General features: G+C 42.6%; 1 protein-coding gene across 1 annotated transcript; it reads right to left on the bottom strand.

The window, feature by feature from the left end:
* Positions 1-215: 215 nt before the first annotated feature.
* Positions 216-21,769, bottom strand: vwf (von Willebrand factor). The gene is made up of 53 exons (XM_084933339.1): positions 21,600-21,769; positions 21,394-21,445; positions 21,091-21,234; positions 20,753-20,855; positions 20,434-20,642; positions 20,062-20,183; positions 18,776-18,995; positions 18,563-18,685; positions 18,370-18,481; positions 18,233-18,279; positions 18,000-18,136; positions 17,703-17,841; positions 17,382-17,482; positions 17,088-17,283; positions 16,799-17,014; positions 15,857-16,103; positions 15,660-15,754; positions 15,305-15,456; positions 15,114-15,217; positions 14,896-15,034; positions 14,654-14,788; positions 13,259-13,405; positions 13,032-13,172; positions 12,394-12,492; positions 12,145-12,301; positions 11,705-11,872; positions 11,463-11,598; positions 10,989-11,298; positions 9,344-10,508; positions 9,153-9,257; positions 8,676-8,819; positions 8,448-8,591; positions 8,159-8,323; positions 7,982-8,028; positions 7,715-7,892; positions 7,275-7,516; positions 6,997-7,186; positions 6,536-6,877; positions 6,195-6,433; positions 5,868-5,970; positions 5,680-5,751; positions 5,320-5,424; positions 5,001-5,206; positions 4,770-4,919; positions 4,566-4,682; positions 2,311-2,491; positions 1,965-2,005; positions 1,754-1,870; positions 1,356-1,454; positions 1,087-1,215; positions 952-991; positions 718-815; positions 216-540 (listed from the first exon to the last, which is right to left on the bottom strand). The coding sequence occupies exons 1-53, from the start codon at positions 21,603-21,605 to the stop codon at positions 355-357; spliced, it is 8,562 nt and encodes a 2,853-aa protein (XP_084789465.1). The 5' UTR covers positions 21,606-21,769; the 3' UTR covers positions 216-354.
* Positions 21,770-21,860: the final 91 nt, after the last annotated feature.

Raw genomic sequence — 21,860 nt, 5'->3', positions numbered from 1 at the left:
TTTTGTATCTCACAGTAGCGCTGAATTAAATTGAATCAAAAATAAAAAACACCCAAGTGTAAAAGCAACATGGTGTTTCTGGATTCGCACTTAATGTATATTAAACTTATTCTGCAATGCTGTGAAAGAGTATATGTCACATGTTTATATACAAACAGTAGTTTTTATGAATACATTTCAACAGAAATAATCAAATTACAACAACACACAAAAGGTGATGCTTACAGAAACAGGTACGTTTGTTTTATTGCTATTTGTCAAGGTAGTTTTTTTCTTATACTGCTACATTTTCTTGGATACACACAAAGCATCAACCTTTATAATCTCTGTCTTCTATTCTTTTTCTTCCACTCTCTAGGTGCAGTGTCTGGACAGACAGTCGCATTTGGTTACAGACAGAATTGTGTGGTGGCTACGAGTGCCATTGGCACACATGACAGGAACGTTGAGAGGCTCTGTCTCTACTGCAGCACAGCAAACGCACTCCTGCTCCACAGCAGCCCTCTGCAGGGAGTACATGGACTTACTGCGACATTTGCCCTGACAGACAGAAAGACAGACAGATGGAAGGGTACACATAACAACAGGGAGACAGAAAGGACAGGATGGTGAGGGACAGTGTTACGATTTCACTCAAATTTGCAGGTTAATCCTACAGGGGAAAAGATTTAATCATTCTTAAATGTGTGTGTGCGTGTGTGTGTCTGTGTATCTTACCTCACAGTAGTACAGGTCTATCTGGTGCTCTGATTGGCAGTCATCCACCTTGATGTAGTCGAGCCTTCCCACTGTCTTTCGGCACTCTGGCTCTGTACCTTTACACCCACGCACACACACACACACACACACACACACACACACACACACTATTGTTAAGATCCAAATAATCTAAAAAAAGAAAAAAAAAAAAAGATAATTTACTGCTCTTGCAAAGGGAACAGTTCAACTCACACATCTCACAGCAGGTTGTTCCAATTTGACTGACTTTTCCCTGGAAAAGTAAAAACAGGAGAGACAATGTTATCATACATTCCTGGGAGAAAAAGTATAGATAAGGGAATACTGTGCGCTCAATGAGAGCTTTACCCCTTGGTCTAAGCAAGCTTGGCGATTAAAAGACGGGCAGGCTGTCACTTTGGTCTGCAGCACAAGATTTCCTTCACTATTCAGACCACATGTATATGAGGTGCAACCATCCTCGCTCGTCGTATTGACCTGAAAGAACACGATTCATTCTTACAGTATGTAGCCGCGAACAGTACGACTGGCATGAAAGAGTATTATAAGCTATAGCACTGCATAGAATAGACAACAGAAGTTGTAGCGTGGTATCATCTTGTTTGCATAGGACTTACTTTCACACTGATGAGTTTTCCATCTGGTTGTTGAACGAAGCAGGCGGTGGGAGCACATCGACCACAGCAAGTACCTTCCTCCTTCTCCAGAGTGTACCCCTAAAAATGTGGAGGTTAGTTTTAAGTGTCCATTAATCTAAGAAGACATTGGGAGTTTACTACTGCAAATACAAAGACATAAGATACCTGGATTTTGTTTTCTAAATAAAAAACATCTTATTTACCTTTGTGAATAAAGTGAATCATGGAAAGATGATGTGGCTACAGTTTAATGATGAGCAGGGAAGGAATGCGAACAGACAATTAAGGAATGTGGATTTGTGATTGTATTAATCAGTTATGATGAGGATGAGAAATAACAAGAGTTAAAACAGACAAAATAATTTGAGGATGGCTACCATGGGGCAAGAGGGACAGCTCGTTTTCCTGCAGGACAGTTCATATTTCCTGATTGGACCATCCACTATCCTACACTGACAGCGTGTACACGCATCAACCATCAGCTGCTCCCCTGCCTGTACAAACACATATACAGTATATCAAAATAAAACATCATTTCCAAATGTCTTTTTTATACCAAGGCAGCTGCTACTTCTCTGAATGACTTACCCCTATCAGCGTGTGGTTGAGAACACAGGCGTTCACAGGAGCTGCAGAGAGAAAAGCACAAATAATTCCCACAGTCGTTTGTTAAAAAGTAATTCAATCCCCAGTTTGTGTAAGGTCAGATCAGGATAACAATCTCTGGGATGACACCAGAGTCATCTGTTGGACATAAACTGCAACTGCAAGTTGTTATGAAAACACTGTGTGGATGATTTGACTGAAGGGAAAGTTAGATGAATGCAAGCTTGATGATTCATGCATCGCTTGCGAGCTAAAGGGCAATTTCCTAACCCGGTGCACTGGATTGTCTGTGTGCCTCCTGAGTAAGTTTATGTGTATGTGTGTTTACCACAGTGGCAGCGGGGGCAGCAGTCCTCGGTGTCACAGCGTAACTCAGTCCCCAGTGGGCAGGATGGAGTATCCGTAATCGAGCAGCTGACATTTGAAGCAGAGATGAACACCTCATCTCTGACTTTTATGCACTGATGTAAGACACATTTATTATCTGGAGACTTCCATCTGTCACCCACCTAAAGACGACACAGAGATGAGAATTAGATCGATAGAAAGATGAATGCCTTCTTATGTGAGGTAGTAATAAATTTATATGCAGCAGTGAAAAAATAAGACAACAAAAAATAAACTGAAAGAAACGACAAAAAAATAAGACTTATTTTTTTGCAGTAGGGCAAATACTCCAAATACAGTGGCTTGCAAAAGTATTCGGCCCCCTTGAACTTACCCACATTTTGTCACATTACAGCCACAAACATGAATCAATTTCATTGGAATTCCACGTGAAAGACCAACACAAAGTGGTGCACACGTGAGAAGTGGAACGAAAATTATACATGATTCCAAACATTTTTTACAAATAAATAGCTGCAAAGTGGGGTGTGCATAATTATTCAGCCCCCTTTGGTCTGAGTGCAGTCAGTTGCCCATAGACATTGCCTGATGAGTGCTAATGACTAAACAGAGTGCACCTGTGTGTAATCTAATGTCAGTACAAATACAGCTGCTCTGTGAGGTTGTCTAAGAGGATATTGGGAGCAACAACAACACCATGAAGTCCAAAGAACACACCAGACAGGTCAGGGATAAAGTTACTGAGAAATTTAAAGCAGGCTTAGGCTACAAAGAGATTTCCCAAGCCTTGAACATCCCACGGAGCACTGTTCAAGCGATCATTCAGAAATGGAGGGAGTATGGCACAACTGTAAACCTACCAAGTCAAGGCCGTCCACCTAAACTCACAGGCCGAACAAGGAGAGCGCTGATCAGAAATGCAGCCAAGAGGCCCATGGTGACTCTGGACGAGCTGCAGAGATCTACAGCTCAGGTGGGGGAATCTGTCCATAGGACAACTATTAGTCGTGCACTGCACAAAGTTGGCCTTTATGGAAGAGTGGCAAGAAGAAAGCCATTGTTAACAGAAAACCATAAGAAGTCTCGTTTGCAGTTTGCCACAAGCCATGTGGGGGACGCAGCAAACATGTGGAAGAAGGTGCTCTGGTCAGATGAGACCAAAATGGAACTTTTTGGCCAAAATGCAAAACGCTATGTGTGGCGGAAAACTAACATCACTCTGAGCACACCATCCCCACTGTCAAATATGGTGGTGGCAGCATCATGCTCTGGGGGTGCTTCTCTTCAGCAGGGACAGGGGAGCTGGTCAGAGTTGATGGGAAGATGGATGGAGCCAAATACAGGACAATCTTGGAAGAAAACCTCTTGGAGTCTGCAAAAGACTTGAGACTGGGGCGGAGGTTCACCTTCCAGCAGGACAACGACCCTAAACATAAAGCCAGGGCAACAATGGAATGGTTTAAAACAAAACATATCCATGTGTTAGAATGGCCCAGCTAAAGTCCAGATCCAAATCCAATCGAGAATCTGTGGCAAGATCTGAAACCTGCTGTTCACAAACACTGTCCATCTAATCTGACTTAGCTGGAGCTGTTTTGCGAAGAAGAATGGGCAAGAATTTCAGTTGCTACATGTGCAAAGCTGGTAGAGACAGACCCTAAAAGACTGGCAGCTGTAATTGCAGCAAAAGTATTGACTTAGGGGGCTGAATAATTACGCACACCCCACTTTGCAGTTATTTATTTGTAAAAAGTGTTTGGAATCATGTTTGATTTTCGTTCCACTTCTCACGTGTACACCACTTTGTATTGGTCTTTCACGTGGAATTCCAATGAAATTGATTCATGTTTGTGGCTGTGATGTGACAAAATGTGGAAAAGTTCAAGGGGGCTGAATACTTTTGCAAGCAATTGTAGCATTAATGAATAACATGTACACTAGGAGGTTTGATAGTGGTACAAAAAGGAGACGTGTTGTACGGCTTTATAGAGAATAGCAGGATGGATTTCCTGAAGCATTCTTTATGGCAGTCGGGTTTAATAAGTCCGGTGGAGAAGGAGCTCTGCTGGCTCTCTAGTGGACTGGAGTTGGTGCAATGGGTTGTCAGTGATGGAGAGCAGTTTGCTGAGTGACCTCTTGTCCCTCACTGACTCAAACACTTTGAGATTCATAATTATGCAGCAATAATTATTTGCACATATCCTTCAGGCATGTCTGATTTCTACACACACATACTTGTCTAAGCTTTCCACTGATAAGTGTGTCTCCTCGCATCTCTCCCTTTGACTCCACACAGCTGGTTGGTGTGCACTTTCCACAGCACTCTCCTTCTGATGAAGTGTATGTTGAGCCCTGAAATACATATTAAATATATATAGGAATGTATCACTTTAGAAGCATAAGCTAAATATGCGTCTTTGGTGTCTCTGTGAATCTCACCAGAGGACAGGCCCGGTCACAAACAGGCGGTTTGCACTGTGCAACATGGAGAGACGTGTCTTTGTCCTGCAGCTCGGTGCAGATGCACTTCTCACAACCTTGCTCCCATTCACTCCCCACTGAGTGAACCACTCCACCAACCACACACACCTAGAGACACAAAGGACATAAAGCTAACAGGACAAACAACAAACATATTGCACTCAGATTTGAATCCAAAAATACACTCACCTTGTCTGGCAGGCAGTTGGTTTCTGTGCACCCACAATCGTTGGTAGTGGAGGACGTGATGAACCCAGTGGGACAGGTGTGGGTGGAGTTTTGGCAGCTGCAGTCACATTCAAACACGTCGCAGCACTTTGTCTTTCTCACCGACAGATGGCGATGTGGTGTACAATTGGGGGGAGCTTGAAGAGGACACTCTTCCTTTTTGCACACTGAGACAGAAAACGAGGTGAATACGGCTGTGTCAACATGCGCTCTGTTTCATGATTATGTGTGTGTTTACCCGTGGGGCCGGAGCATCATAGAGAATGTATTAATGACTTACCACACTCGTGTATAGGCTGACATTCCCCGGGGTTTTTCAGGACCACAGTCTGACCGTCCTCACAGCGGGGAACCTCAGGCAGGTCACAGCTCACTAGATCACAAACTGGAAAGTGACAGCATGGCTCAGTGTGTTGCAAGTGGGACACATGATATACATTTGGTAACACTATCCAACAAAGTATAAAAAATTGAGGATAGATACTGGGGAATGAATTAGGAGTAACTATGTTATTAGTTATTAGAAGTTAAAGTTGAGCTATTTGGACCATAATAATTTAATAACTACACTGAGTGACTGACCACACAGTATAGTAAAGCTGCTCCTCGTTGCAAATAGAGACTATCCTTTTTTACATACCACACTCATACTCTGGGCAGCACTTTGACTCTGTCTTCTTTCTGAGGACCTCACAAGGTCCGCACACTGGAGCTACAAACAGATACGCATGATTAATTTAAAAAAGATGGCAGTTTTTCTTCTTCTTTAGTAACACTACAAAAGCAGATGCAAAGAGCATAATGAGGAGCAAAAGAAGGATTTCTGACTTCTGACATCGTTGCAGGGCCGGTCAGTGCAGTTGATCCGTTGCTGATCCAAACACATGCAAATCAAACATGGGTTCTCTTCTGGTACCCAACTCTGCATATACTGTACAAACACAGAGAAAACCAGGCTCATGTTGTGAAGTTGGTCATATTAGAAATAAACACTAGAGGGCAATCAAATCACATTTTATTCTCTAACCTGTTCTCTAAATGTTTGCCTGATAGTATTCCAACACCATATGTGTTTATTTATTTTAACTAAGAACTTGATTTTGCGTCACTGCTTCCTTACAGATTCAGTCACACTTTTCTTGTTTTGTGCCTCACCGTGTATGTGTGCCCATGATGGTCAACACACTGTCCACATGCTTCTGGTGGTATACATCGTCCGTGATGCAAAACTGTGCCTTCAGCACAGAAACAGCCTTCAGTCGGCGTGTCCATACAGGATGACTCGTTACTCCTAGCAACCGACCAGTCGCCTGGCAACGACTGTATGCTACCACAGTCCTCCATGCAACCTGTCCGACATGCATCATACTCCATGGAACTCGGGCACTGTAACGCTGCAACACAGAACAGAGTTAAGTTTAGATCTAGGCTCAGGTGTTAAAATGTTTTCACTGGAGTAGAAGATAAACTCATCTGCAAATCAGAAAATTACTCACGGCAGAGGTGAGGGCTCCTCCAGTCCACACACACACCTCTTTGTCTACAGAGGCGTGCATAGGCTGAAATGAGCTCGCACACATCTGACTCCTCACATGCCTGCTCTTCACACTTGGTGAGGAAAACCTGAACGGGAATATATGCATGGCATGGTTCGAACACCTCAGAACGTAGAGCTTGACATCCCATCGCCGCTCCAGATGCACACACCGCCTTCCGTCTTGGCAGGCACACACCGTGCTGTACAGCCACAGTCCAGTCTAAGATGAAAGCTGGTTGGTCGGTAGTTGAGGTGCCATTGCGTAAAGAAAGGACATTCAACTTCTCCTCCCCACAGCCACCTGATAAAACAATATTTGGGGCAGTTATCAGAATAAAAAGACAAATACAGAAAGCCACTGGGTGAGACATGCTGACTTTTGTCATATATTTGAAAAAGTGGGCTCTTTATATAAGTTACCGCAAAGTCCAGCAGTGTGCCCCGTCGTAGTGGAGCTGAGTAATGTGATGGTAAACTCATTGCTCTGAGGCGTGAAACTCAGAACGTAGCCATGATCCGATTTCAGCTGCAGCATCACTCCGCCATAACGCACCAGCTCAATGCCAGAGTGCCGCCACGGCAGTGCAAGCTCTTCCTCTCCAATCATGGCCTGCTCAAATAAACATATACAAAATAAATGAGCAAATCCTTACAGTTAATGCAGACATCTTAAACATAACATATATCATATATCTTACCGTCATGTCATCCTTCAGCAGCACCCTATATGAGCCATGGATCACCTCCATGGCTTTCATGCAGACTTGGTGGTAGTTTGCCGAGTCTTGGCAAGGTCCAGTGTGGAGTTTGACCTCTGACCCTTCACTGGAGCCTCTGCTGACAGTGAGAAGTGTATAGGAGCACAAACCCTCCCCATCCAGCCTAAGTGCCAGGCCATCAAACCTCACTAGATGGTTGGTGGAGCTGCCCATGCACATGCCTGTCAATACATTTGGGGCAGGAGGAAAAACATGTGTTTGTACAGGAGCCAGAATCTTGTGCTCTATTAACAGTTAGTATAAATAGAAAGGAATGTTAGCTCCCAGCATTCATTGTTAACAGCAAGTACACAAATAGTCCACACTTTATATAGATGGACTAGACCTAAGAGGCTATTGGATCCTTTGGATGTACGTACAAGGGCATTCCCAGTGGCAGTTGCAAGTCTCCTGGACTTTAACAGGTGGCATGTTGTTTCTGCAGGCTGGAGGCTCCAATCTGTCACAGCTGACTTTGTGATTCTGTACTGTCACCGCCCCACTGGGGTGGCAGAGGAGGGAGTGACAGCCATCCTCCAGCAGCCATGACTCACCAGGCTAAGGCATGTAGAGAGAGATGCACAATTTGCTAAAAGTAAATCTTGTAAAAGGTTACATTAATGTTGTATCTAGCAAACAGTACTCACCTTTCTCTCATTTCCATTATCATCAACACACACTCCTGGTGGACCAGCTAAAAAAATACATACAATTTTAAAATAAATAAAATATATATAACAGAGCACATAACATTTCCATTACTGTCAATTTCTATCATCGCTATGTAATGAAGATTTACTGTATGTGTCTCTGCCTGTAAGCACCTCTGCAGATTCTCTCTGTGTAACTCCTGTCCAGAGTCAGCAACATCAGTAACTGATCCATGCTGTTCAGATGGAGAGTGTTGTCTTGGTTGCCCTGGCGACCAAGCACTCCAAGTTCACTCTTGTCATAGTCTGGTCCAATCCCAATTGGGAACACTGATACACCTGAGGGAAGACAATCTTATCAGTGAAGCTGCACCGCAGCTATGACAGAGGAAGATCAAGGATGGAAACATACCAACTGAAGTTTTTACTGAGGTATCCAGTGTGTTAATGATGATCTAATTACCTGCTGCCAGTGCCTCATTAGCTGCTTCTCCGACATCATCAGTTGATTTGTCCATCACCAGCATCACCACAGCCTTGGCTACACCAACTCTTCCACCACTGATTGGTGAGATCGATGTCTGCACAGCAAATCTCAATGCAGACCCTGCAAAAAGTGAGAAAAATGACTGCATGTGATTGTGCATCTGTCTAAATATGTGTGCATATTAGTTTAAGCAAGCTCCTTTACCTAGTTTAGGGGCTGCAGGAGTCCTTGTAGTAATTCTCTCCACCATCCTCAGGAGGTCTGATTTACTCTGTTGATCACTCCATAGGAATTCTGCTGTGTTGGTGTCTCCATACTGCACAACACTCACAAGAGTGCCACTGAGCCCTGCACACATACAAACACACATGTTTCTTTAATAATTTAAACATGAGTAATATTGTTCTTTCAAGGTCAATAATGCTAAAAAAATATATATGATTTGATCTAACACGAATAAACTAAAGCAATTTAGTAACTGTATTGTTCTCATGGAAATCTGGTAAATATCAGTTGGGGAAAAAGACATACTTCAATATTTTTCTTAGAGCCTATTTGGCCCTTAAACATGCTGCATTTCTGAAGAAAAAACCCCCCGCTAAAAACAGCGTGATTGCAAACTAAATTAATAATAACACAACAGTGAGAAAAATCTGCATATAAGAGCTGCATCACACCTACCTATGTCAGCATTACTGATAAAAGCTTTAACAAATGTCTTCATGTCCTCAAGCTGCCCTCCAGACTTCAGCAGGAACAGCACATCCAGAGGCTTCTTACACGGCACTGTGCAAATATAAGAGTCCAAGTTAATATAGACTAAGAAATCCCTGAGGACTGTTTGATGAGAATAAACATTTCTGTTATGGTACCTGAGACTGGCAAGCTGGCATGTGTTGGGACAACTAGTGGTGGCAGTGTTGGTGAGCGGGGTCTGACTGTGGTGCGTGTGATGTTGACTATGCGGTGGACCACGCTAGACAGATGGCTGTAGTCCTCCACCATTAATGGACGCTGAGGAAAACTGAACTGAATCAAGTCCATTTCTTGTATCTTTGGTCCAACACCAATGGGATACACGTGAGTCTGGACGCTGGTAGATGGTGGGCGCGTTACTGTGTCAGTTGGTGGGTTTTCTGTCACAAGGAAAACCAGCTGAGGTGGGGTTGGATGAAGAGAAGGCTGGACCGTAGCCATTTCTTGAAAAGTGGTAGTGATAGCTGCTCCAGTGTTTGTCTTACTACCACCCCTCCAACGAACCTCCCTCAGGCGTTCCAGCAGGCGGGTTCTATGCTGCCTTATCTCCCACCGACTGATCTCCACAGTGACTGTCACTGAGTATTGGATCACAGTGATGCGAATCAACTCCTCCTCCTCTGTCAGTTTTGTGATAACTTCCTCCAGGAAGAGGAGCGACTTGTTAAAGTTTACTTCACCAACAGCATCAGAGCCTTCTATGATAAATGCTACATCTTTGGTTGGAGAAAGAACAGATGGCGATGTGGTAGTGGGCGATAGGCCAGATGGTGCTGTAGCTTCAGGAGTGTTGGGGAGGCGCCGTGTGGGTTTTGTCTCCAGATGAAGAACTGGGGAAGTGGTGGTCGTGGTCTTTTGAGGTTTACCCACTGTGGTCTTTGGTGCTGGAGGTTTCACCACCTCGGGCTCCATTCCTAAGGTGCAGAGGTAATCTGTCAGCTCCAGCAGCCGATCAGGTAGCTCACCTGTGCTGCTCAGCACATAGGCCCTGTTATCAGGATTGGCCTTGGAGATTTCAGTAATTTGTGACATATCTACCCCAGGACCCAGTGCCACTGTCAGGGTGGTGATGGCCTTCTTTCGGAGCATCTTTACAATGGAACGGATAGGGCGAGGGTTGGGACTAGCAGCCAAGATAACGGCAATGCGGCCGGCGTTCTCACGCTTGTTCTTGTCATAGATGTTGATAGCCAGATATTTGACGGCCTCATCCATGAAAGCGGCATCTCCTCCTGTATAATGAAGCTCACGCACAGTCTTCTTAAATATCCACTTCTGAACCTAGAGGCATAAGAGAGGGAGGAAAAATAGTAGATCAAGTATTCACATGTAGACTTTTACTATGAATCAGTTTCAGTGAACCAAAAAAGCTGCTTTTTACCAAGCTTTATTAGTCATCAGCATTATTCAAGCCGTGCTGGATCCACTTGCTTCCTGTTGCATTTTAGTTTCCACTATTTTGCTGAATTTAAATAGCTGTATATACAAATTTATGTTTTTTTAGTATATTAACTCTGACTAGATTGATTACAGCAGAAATAACACTTTAAAATCTTTTACATTCTTATTTTACTCAAACATGAATTACTGATAGTTAGAACACCAACACAAACATGTGTATCACATGTTTCTGTATCAACGCAACCAAAACTCATGAACACACCAAAATTAAACTCCTTACAGACAGATTTTGCAGATATTCCATATTTTGTGCAAAAATACCCACTTGCTGAGTCACACATGCGTGCAGTGTTTAACTACCTGCAGATCATATGTTTTGACTCCAGAGTGGTAGAGTAGCACTGTTGCTCGAGTGTGAGCTGAGCCCATGCGGAATCGTTCAACCACCCCAAGTATGAACTGTTTTGCAGCCTCAAATTCATCTTCAGTCAGAGCTTCTGATCCATCCAGTAAGAATGCTAGGTCCATGGCACGGTCACACGTGCCCTCAGGCATCAACGTGGTGAAGGGAATTGTTGTGAAGGTGCCATAGGTGGGCGTCGGTGTGGGAGTTGTGAACATGGTGGAGGAGGCACACGCTTCACAGCTTAATGTGTTGTTGTCACAATGACTATAGTAAAGAAACAACAAAGCATCATGAAATATAATTGCAAAGCATTCATCACCAAACATTTGGTTACCAGGGTAACCTCGGTTCTATGTAAGCCAAGCCTGGTGAGAAGCAGAAAACCGAAATATTCAAACTCATAAGGAAATGTTGTGATGAAGTATTACCATATCCTGCACTGGTCGGGGTCATTGTGACTCAGGATGACCTTGTTCCCATGGGAGATTCTTTGACCCTCATGCATACACACCTGACAATGAGAGGGTTCAACACATCGCATGGCCACCTCATCCAGGAGTTGTCCTAAGAACATCAAAGTCAGTGTAAAAATCCCCACAATATATTTTTGTCCCGTTACATTCGTGCGATATATAAATCCTGAAAGCATTCATTTAGTGTTTGTTGATACCTGGAGGGCAGTAGGCATGGCAGCCTTCCACACATGTGAGCGAACACTGGAGGGGATCTGGATGTTGGCAGGTGACTGGACAGGCAGGACCACAGGTATTGTATCTCCACTGACATAACTCCTCCCCTACACCTGGGATTCTAGGATTCAGCTCCTCACAGCTCAGTGCTAAGGAATCAGAACATTGTAGCATGCACTTTTCGGTCATTTCACTTAGCTACAAAAAAATAACTTTATTATTATAAAGATAACTTTATAATAATTGTGATATTAGACTACTGATAAAAATGTGCAATCTGCATTCTGATATTTTGAGTAAAATCATGACTTTTAGCACAAAAATCTAGATGCGACTAGATGGGACTTCAATTATTTTTGTTAGTTTGGTCAAGCAGTTATGACTTGTGTTTTTTATATCATAATGAATTCTTCATACTCACGGCAAAGGTCATTTGATCTCCAGTTGACGAATACACCACTCTCTGAGCAAGCCTGTGCATAGGCGGCAATAACATCACAGAAACACTGGCAGTCACCCACTGATGGGCACGAGCATGCTGCCTCCACACACATCTCTACATAAGGCTCTGCATCCACCTACAGACACACAGGCAGAGGTAGAGGGTAAAGAGTATAAATCCTTCAAAGCATCTCACTTGATCAGTTAAAGTTTGCCTGTAATTGCTCACCTGACTGTTGCATTCTTTAAAGAGGGAACCAGTGAGGATACGGCACGACTGCTCCACTGTTACCAGTTTGACAATGTTGTCGGAGCAAGGAGCAGGTATCTACACACATAAAATAAAAACAGCAAATTGGTGCGACATTGTTTATCTCTTTGTGAATTTTTTGTAGAATGTCTCTATCTATTCTGTGCCAGTGCACTACTGAAATATATGCAAAGAACTGCAATCGTAACCATACTTGACTTCATTGTAATAACATAAAAAATGTATGCGAATGATTCATTTTAGTCCTTACACTACTGTGAGTTGGTCGCCTGCAGAGATTTTCAAGTAGATCAGTCACTGTGATCTCAATATATTTCTAATGTTTCTCGGTGGGATATAATGAATAACGCTGACAATGAAAGAAATCTAATTTTCAGCCCTGTAAGCCCACAAACAGTCCTGGTGAAGTACAATGCTCAGAGATAGATCTAAATCTTAGAAATCATCCGATATAGGATTTTTAAGCTACTGATACTGACATATTTTTTCTTTTAGACACACAAAACATCAACAGATTTTCCTAACATTAGTTATGAGTAGAGAGAAAATATAAATTTTTCCATTCAGCAAGCCAGCCCTTTAAGTCTAGACGTTACCTTTGTGAGATCAGCACAGCTGGGAATGACCTTCCAGGAGTTCCCAAAGTGTGAAGAATCCACCTCTAGCTGGTGGTTACTGCTCATCAAGTCGTTGTTTACATTCCCATCAAAGTTACCACACAAGCCGCACACCCGACCCTACACGCAATAATATTTAATATTTTATATTATGACTAAAATGAAAAAGATTCAACTGGTCACAATTAGTCATAATACATCAGTACCCTGTATTCAGGTGAGATGTGAACCAGGAGGCGGGTTCCCATATCCCAGCTGAGGGAAATGTGTTTCCCCAGCTGCAGAGTGTAAAAGTGACCAGATCGGACAATCTCCACCTGTGAGCCCTGCGGCACCGGCCTCTTCATCTTCACCTGAAAGACAGAAAGGTCATCATTACAGGTGCATTTGGGATACTGAGAGGTCAAGTCTGAAAAGCTTACAACTTGACTAAGTTCGTTTGCAGAGTGTCTGAGTAAAGCAGGACACAAGTTATAAATGTACTTGTGTCCTGCTTTACATTCAACTAAAAAATACTTTTAGTTGAATCTAACTGCTGAAATATACAAGACAGTTTGTGGTTTTGCATCAAACTGCACGTTTCTACTGTACTTGAGCACTCAAGGGTCTTTAGACAACATGTCTCATTCACACAAGCACCTTGTTTTTTTGTGTTTAAGTGCTTTGTATACTGTATACTGCTGTACCTCTTGAGCCACAGCCTGTCATGATTAGGCTGTGTGCAGGCAGGATGAGGACCCAAACGCAAACTCACGGGAAAACAGGACTGAACTCAAAATACAGCTTTATTGCTGACAGAAGATAAAGGCGATACAAAATACTATGAAACTAAACTGGGAAGTCATAAAGGAACTGACTCACGAGGAGACACATGGAGGGGCACACAGTCATGACGGAGAACGCGACACTGAACTGAGGGGGACGCGGACATAAATACACAGAGGGTTAACAAGGGAAGTGGGAGCACACAGGGAACACAGCTGACACAGATAATCGTAATGAGATAGGGCAGGAGTGAACCCAACATGACGCATACTGACGAGAGACTGTCAAAGTAAAACAGGAAGTACACAGAGGTTCAGACAGGAAGAGAGAGAGAGCACAGACATAACGGGCTGGGGAAAACATGGAATAAAACACAAGGAGGGGAAACGAGGGTTCACAGATACACAGAGGGGCACACAGGGGGTAATCTTAACAGAACAACCTAGGAACCAAGGCATAAATAAAGAACAAAATACAAAACACACGAAAACTAAGAATACTGGGCCAACATGGCCCAGGACCATGACACAGCCTCCACTAATAATTGTACTGTTGAAATGCCTAAATTATAAATATAATGTTTAAAAGCCAAACATCTAGAATGAATTTTGTGAATGAATGAATATCAGTCTTTAGATAAATATTCAAGTAAGTTAACATTAACAACATATTTGGTTAATAGCCTCTCTCGAGAGTAAAGACATTATTTCAAGTTTTACACTTTTTTACATGTTACAAGATTATAAATCCATTTGGACTTTGCACTAATACAACAAATCACTTAATAAGTTGCATGTGTTGATGTGAATCAGTATAAATGAATGTTTGTGTGTTACCTCTCCATGCTGCATTATTATTAACCCTCCCTGGTAGAAGATTGTGACAGCTTTTGCACAGCGGTGTCCCACAATTCCACAGGCCTCGTTTTCCACCAGCACCCTGAAGGAACCGTCTTCCCCACTACACATATCCTATTGATATGTGCAAGTAGAGAAAGATAGGACAGGACCTGATTAACAAAGAGTGCATGTACTTCATAGTCTGCAGTTCACTTTGGAAGTCCTTCTCAGTCTCTTACCTGGACTAGGACATACTGGCAGAGGCCAGGGAAAGAGTACTTTAAGCCATCAAAAGTGATGTAATGCCCTTCCCCCACGGTGTGGCACACACCATCACACACTTTCCCCGTGCATTGCCACTTTCTGTTCTTGCACACACTGCAAAACAGGACACCTGCTAAGCAAACACAGTAGAGGTATTTCCTTTAATGGACAAATATATTAACAAGCATTTTACCAGGTGTTGCAATCCACAGAGATGGTCTGTCCTGTTGCATATGGCCTGTTGTTATGGTAACAGGGACACTGCTCCGGTGTAATGCATTCTCTGCGGTGACGTACCTGAAATCAGCTTGATTAATCAATCAAATCACTTTATATGTTCACTTTGTTACTTACAGCATGCACACAACATAACAAACCACCTACAGTGCCAGGTGGACAGAGGCAGCCTGGGATGCAGGCAAGACTGACACAAGGCAGATCCAGATTTTGGCAGGTTCTTGCACACTCCAGACCCTTTTCTCCTGCATTACACTCTGCGCGAATGAGCGGAGGAGGGCACTGTGTTGACCGACGCTCTGGATACATAAAAAAACTAATTAATTAAAAAAAAAAAAAACAATCAAGCAAGCTTCATGACAAAAATCAAACATTTGCCCGAGACACACTGATCAAGTTGTTCAGGGTTCAACTGTCAAATGAGAACTATTAATGAGAACTGCTTGTTTTTTACTAGCCATTATCATGAAAAAGGTTCGGGAACTGAAACACTCAGTTATACCTCTGGATGGTGCTGGGTCATCATCATAGAAGAGGTCAGAGAGCAATGAAGACGTTTCAGTGGAGCTACACCGCATGGAGCCCTTCTCACAGTAGCTGCACTCATAAGCAAAGACAAGATGGCAAAAATGATAAAGCAGTAAACCACAGCAGCTGTTTAAAGTTTAAAGTTCTGCAAAAGTATGCATAGTCACTGACCAAATACTGTTGTGATCTGCATAGACATCATTAGGCTGGTAGAGTTGTCCATCATGGAGGCAAGTGCACTGGTCAGCCGTCACACATTCACCTGAGGAACTCATGTACTTCCCAGTGGGACAGAAACAGCCCTCCTCACACACCCTCTCCCCCTCACAGCCAGCCTCAGCGCCAGACAGAGAACCACAAGTCCGGTCACACACACTCCCACATGCCTCATAGACCTGTCCTCCTGTGCACTCCAGCGCTGTGAACACCATATCAGGGGAGGATTAGTCATTTATTCTCACTAAACCATTAGAGATATTGCACTATTGAACTGTGCAGCACTAATGCACAAACCGGGTCTGAATGGAAACATTATCAGAAAATAAATAGCACTCTCACATAATCCACAAAAATCTGAAACTTAGTGGTTTTGAAATTACAAGCCGTGAAAAACGAAGTCATATTTAGTTCTTAAATAATCATAATAACCACAAAAATATATCAGGAGAAAGAAATGGCACCACTTGAGGAAAGAAACATTTTGCCAACATGGGGGAGGATATATTCTGCTTGCTGTAGCAGACAGTGGCACAGGAAACATTGCACAGGAAGAGGAAGAATAGTTTCCAGTAAAATTCTGCAAATTCAGTCAAGAAACCAAAACTTAAAAAAAAAACCATGATGTCTCCAACAAGACAGTAATCCAAAGCAGTCTTCAAATTCGCAAAAGTCTCAAGATTTTAGAGTGACCCTAACATAAACATAAATGAAAACCATAGATCTTGCAGAGGACATGCTTGTAAAATTATCTAAAAATATTACAGAAAATGAAATGATCTATAAAAAAAAATGCATACAAAATGATTCTAAATAAACCACAGAAAGAGCCAGAAAGAGAGTGTGTGTGTGCATGTGTGAGTGATCAACTGTAAATAGGTCCAATGTAAAAGTTACCACAGAGCGAAGGAGACCTCCAGTTGAGCAGCACTCCTCTTGCTGAGCAGGCAGCTGCATAGGCGGACAAAGCCGAGCAGAGGCACTCCTCACCGTCCCCACACGCACACACATCATAACGACAGAACTGCTGGAACGGACCCGGATTCACCAGAAAGTGGCACGGACTGAACACGTCTGACATCATCACTGCACACGCCTCTTCTGCAAAGCGCACTGGTATCGAGGTATCGTAAGATTAGTGTTAAGTCCTTACTGGAGTGATGTCTGTCTGTGTGGGTGTATATACCTCTTTTCGGGTTAACGGCACATGGATCAGTTTCAAATTTCTGAGTGGATTCACAGTCTCCATTGATCCTCCAAGCCTGGCCAAAAGAGTGAGGACTAGCCTCAACCAGCCCAGAACCAGTCAAAAAATCATCACCTTGGTTACCATTGTAGTTACCACACAGTCCACAGGTCCGGCCCGCCCATTGTGGACCCAGCTGTGGAGGCAGACAGAATTCAAGATAGTTTTTTTTCCCATCTTTTCATACAGGAGTTATTGAAAGGAAACATCTTTAAGATATACAACTTCTTCAACCTTTAAAAGCACACGGCCCCGCCCATCCCAGTCCAGACGAAAGTCCTCACCAAACTTTACACGTACTGAAGACTGAACAGATCTCTGGATATATAAACGGCCTGTAAAATGACACACATAGTTAACTGGCTGGTTAAAATCAGTTAATATTAATGAACCACTCACGCAAGTACTTAGCAGAGCTGTGCTGTTAGAGCCAGTGTATTGCCATTCTGAAATCTCTCAGAGTGCTTCTCTCATATATGGATAACCATCTTATAGGTATATTTACTTATCTTATATGCATAAAAGGTCATTTAAATGCACTTTAAAGTAGCATACCGTGACGCATTGGGGTCTGGATGTCCATGCTGTTGACAGAAACAATTCCTCCATGCTTCAGCTTGACTGTCATGTCCTCCAGAGAGGGCAGACTGAGAGTCACTGAGCGTGTGCACACAGCATCCTGATCATCAGCGCACTGAAAGATAAAAAGCAACCTAAATGCTGTAAATGATGAAAAGCCGGCAGCACGGGAGTGACAGAACGCTAACAGGGTCATTCTTTGTGTAATTGTGTAGTTAGTGTAAGAACAAATTCCAAATTTATTTTGCATTGAAAACCAAAGCTCACTTTTACCTGTACATTTTCAATTATGATAGAAAACTCATTTTGTGAGCAGTCCTTTGCCAGCAGATACTGGCAGTGGCCAGCAAACGTGAAGAACTTGTTGTCAAAGCTCTTGAAGTGAGACTGGCCAACAACCAAGCATTCACCTACACACCAACAACAAGGATATGACTTTAGAAATGAGGACTTTATTTCCCAAACGAAAGTATTAGTGAGTGTGTATTATTGTTCATCTCTCTCACCAGGACAGCCTTCATTGGTGCATTCCCATGAACCGTGACGGCACACACTGCACAAAAGAGACATTTGTTTGAAGGAAGCATATTTTATATGTAACTATTTCTGTGTATCTGTATTTGCGCCTGCACTGCTTTCTCACCAGGTGTTGCAGTCCTGAGAGACTGTGGCTCCTGGTGGGAAATGTTTTCCCATGTGCGCACAGGAACACTGGGATACCTCAACACAGCGATTACCATCCAAAACCTTGCCAGCTGAAACACACATGCATGCCATGTTACTACTAGAAACAGTAAGACGGAGACAGGAGAGAGATATCGTGAGCGAGGGGTTACCAGGACACGTGCAGCCATCAACACACTCTTCCTTGCAGACCTCCTGGATGTTGAGGCTATGGCAGGTTGTAGAGCAAGACTTGGTGCATTCACTGTACTGCATGCCAATTGGACATTTGGGGACTTTACACAAAAGAAAAGCATATATAAATAATGCATGTCATGTTATAACCTGCTGTTAATTTTATAGAACTAATAAACTAATAAACTCACAGCACTGGCTTCCCTGCGACCAGCCGCGAAGAAGTATCCCATGAGCGTGGCATGTGCGAGCATACTCCAGCAGGATTGGACAGTAACAATCTTCGGGCCCTGTCTGATCACAGTGACAGGCCTCCTCCTGACACAGCAACAGGAATGGTTCGGGAGAGACCAAGTGGGCACAGTGGAGAAACACACTAGAGGTCTGCAACACGCTGCAGCTGGACAAAATCTACACATAAGCACAAACAGGCAGAAAATAAGTTGTTTGCCTCTTTTTAGGTCTAACAACCTGTGCAGCTGAATAAATGGGGAATAGAAACCATGTCTGAAACTTCATCAGAAAAAATGTTAAATGCCAAAAAAAGAGGAAGAGTGGACTAACATCTGGTGGGTGAAAATTATGAAAATGGCAATATCATAATGATAGAAACTGAGATTTTGAATAAAAGTGAAAGAATACATATTCATCAGTTTTGCAGTGAACCGAAGGAGATGCTGATAGGATCCTATGGTTTCACACTAACATGAAATTTGTACAGTTTTCTCACATGTGGGTGTTTCAGATGTGCAAAAATGTTCTTTCGAAATCCAACTGTTTTTATTTCGTATCTGCTCACCCACAAAGACTGCACAGGCTACAGAGCTGCAATCACACCTGTCAGATCTGTCCGCTTACCAGCTGTTCGTTTTTTTTAAAGACACTGGGCTGTCGTCCCCATTTGAGCATATTGAACCTTAATACTGTGTATGAAAGCCAAAATGCCTTTATAAAAAAGAACAGATGTATTAAAAATGCCAAGTCTTTCTAAAATCCTAAGTCAGAGATTTGATACAATATGAGACATTTAAGCACAATTTATACCTTTGTCAAATAAAAGTTAAAAGTAGAGATAGAATAGTAAATGAGACTAATAATATGTATTTGGACATCAACCAAAGACAATGGGGGTTATAGTTGGCACTTTAACTCCAAAACCCACCTGATTTTAAAATATACATTATATGTTTGTAAAGAAAAATGTTTATTTACAAATCTTTATGAGTTTATGTGTGTGCAAAAAATATAACCTATTGCATATTAGCAGTAAAAGAAACAAAGACAAAGACAAATTAGAGCATAATACACACAAAGAAATATCAGGTGCTTTGTTAGGAAGTGAACCACTGTAAAATACCTTTTTTATTATGAAGAGAAATGTACAAAGCTTTTATTTAATGACTTGTGTCTACACATCAGATATCATGACACGCCTACTTTCTAAACATGTGCATGTGTGTTTTAACTACCCTCTCACCATGGAAGTTTCTTTTGTTGTGTTACAGGATTTTGATGGATTTGACACACGTTGACAGGACTGATCAGCTCCCTTCACTGCCCACGAATTTGCAAAGTCATAAGTGTCCTCTGTTAGGAATCCTGAAAAATACACAGGCACGCACAGACAGAGAGACAAACAAGTTGACAGATTTGTTCTTAATCTCATCCTACCACAACTGTGTCTTTTGCTTTCTTTTACTTTGTTATCTTTTCCTGTACTCGGTTGTTCCTCTTCCTGTTGCTGAGTGCTGGTGACTCAAATCGTTTCCTCTATTCCAGTAATAATAAACTCTCCCTAGTTTCACTCTTTTCACAGTTGCATCTTGTGGGCTGTATAGCACGCACATACCTTCCTGAGCAGTATATTCATCAGCAGTCATAGAGTTGAAGTTGCCACAGAGGCCGCAGGTGTGGTTTGCATGGCGTTTGGTCAGGGTCAAGGCGATGTTGGCAGCATTATCAATGGTGACAGTGAAGCCAAACTCCTCACTCCAGAGCTTGTAAAAGCCGAGCTCTGAGCCCACAAACACAGAGTGAGATGCATAGGGCAGTAACAGCCTAGAAAAAAAAGACGGCATAAATCAAGCTTCTGCAGAAGCAAACTAGTGAGGAGCTTTCAATATTTATACACACAAACTTAATGCTGAATGACAGCGCTAGTGTGCTACCTTTTTTCTCCTTGTGAGAGCCGTCCGTCTACAGAAAGGTGCAACTCAAAGACATCCCCCAAAAATAGCGTGACTCCAGTTCTTTTGCCATTTTGAAAGTCGCCTGCAGATCCAAAGCACATTTTGAACACACTGTTACTACTTTGTACCACCACCATGGCAGACTTCGCCAAATAAGACAGAAAATTAAAAGTGAAGATGACTTGTAAACAGTTTCCAAAAGCCAATATATTGCATCAACGAGGCATTACACACTAAACTACACAAGATAAGCCTGGCACACTATTAAAATTCAAATCTTTTTTTGAATCTCTTTATTGAATTTGAGCGTGATTCACCCAGCAGTGTGAAGGAGTGGTGGTTGCAGTCCCCAGCCAGAAGGTAGCTGCAGTCTCCAGGAAAGTCATACAAAACACCATCGAATGTGTGAACGTGGTGCCGTCCAAACAGACTGCATCTCCCTGTCATGCTCGCTAGACAAGCTGAACACACACAAACAGAGTACACAGATATGCCGATGTGTGCTGAAGAAGAATTATAAGAGATTTCATATGAAGCACGTAACGTAGTCTGTAAGAATATGTCACTTTTTGGGTGTAAAGATAGAAACGAAACTGGATATTCTCCAATATAATACTCACAGGTCAGCTGCAGGAAAACCCAAATTCCTCGCAAATATCTCTTTATGTAGTCCTGGAACACATAAACATATATGCTTTCATTTTCATCACAGCTTAAACTAATATCTTTATCGTCTGATGTACAAAGATCATGTTATTTTGTGTGCGATGTTAGGCCTGCTTCAAAACCCCTTTTTTTTACTTCTATAAACTCCAAGTACTCATACCTCCATGGTTCCAGACTCCAGAAACAGCAGACACTATCCCAAATCACGACGTTAAGACCTCGCAGAGTCCGGACATTATAAAGTAATGTGACGGTCAAGCATTGGCTAAACTAAGAAGAATTTCAGCCCCACTGGAAGCTCAGTTTTATAGCAAAGACTGAACCCAACCCAACTTTCATAGGCTTTCTCTTAAGTCCACTCCCCTTGCCAGGTTCAGACAAGAGGGAAAGAATGCCTTTCTGTCCATAACTTGGAGCCTGC

The sequence above is a fragment of the Perissodus microlepis genome, chromosome 7 (genome assembly GCF_051167445.1).
Source record: "Perissodus microlepis isolate ML-2025 ecotype Zambia chromosome 7, ASM5116744v1, whole genome shotgun sequence".
In the NCBI taxonomy this organism is placed as follows: domain Eukaryota; kingdom Metazoa; phylum Chordata; class Actinopteri; order Cichliformes; family Cichlidae; genus Perissodus; species Perissodus microlepis.
This window is presented reverse-complemented; position numbering and strand designations above follow the sequence as displayed.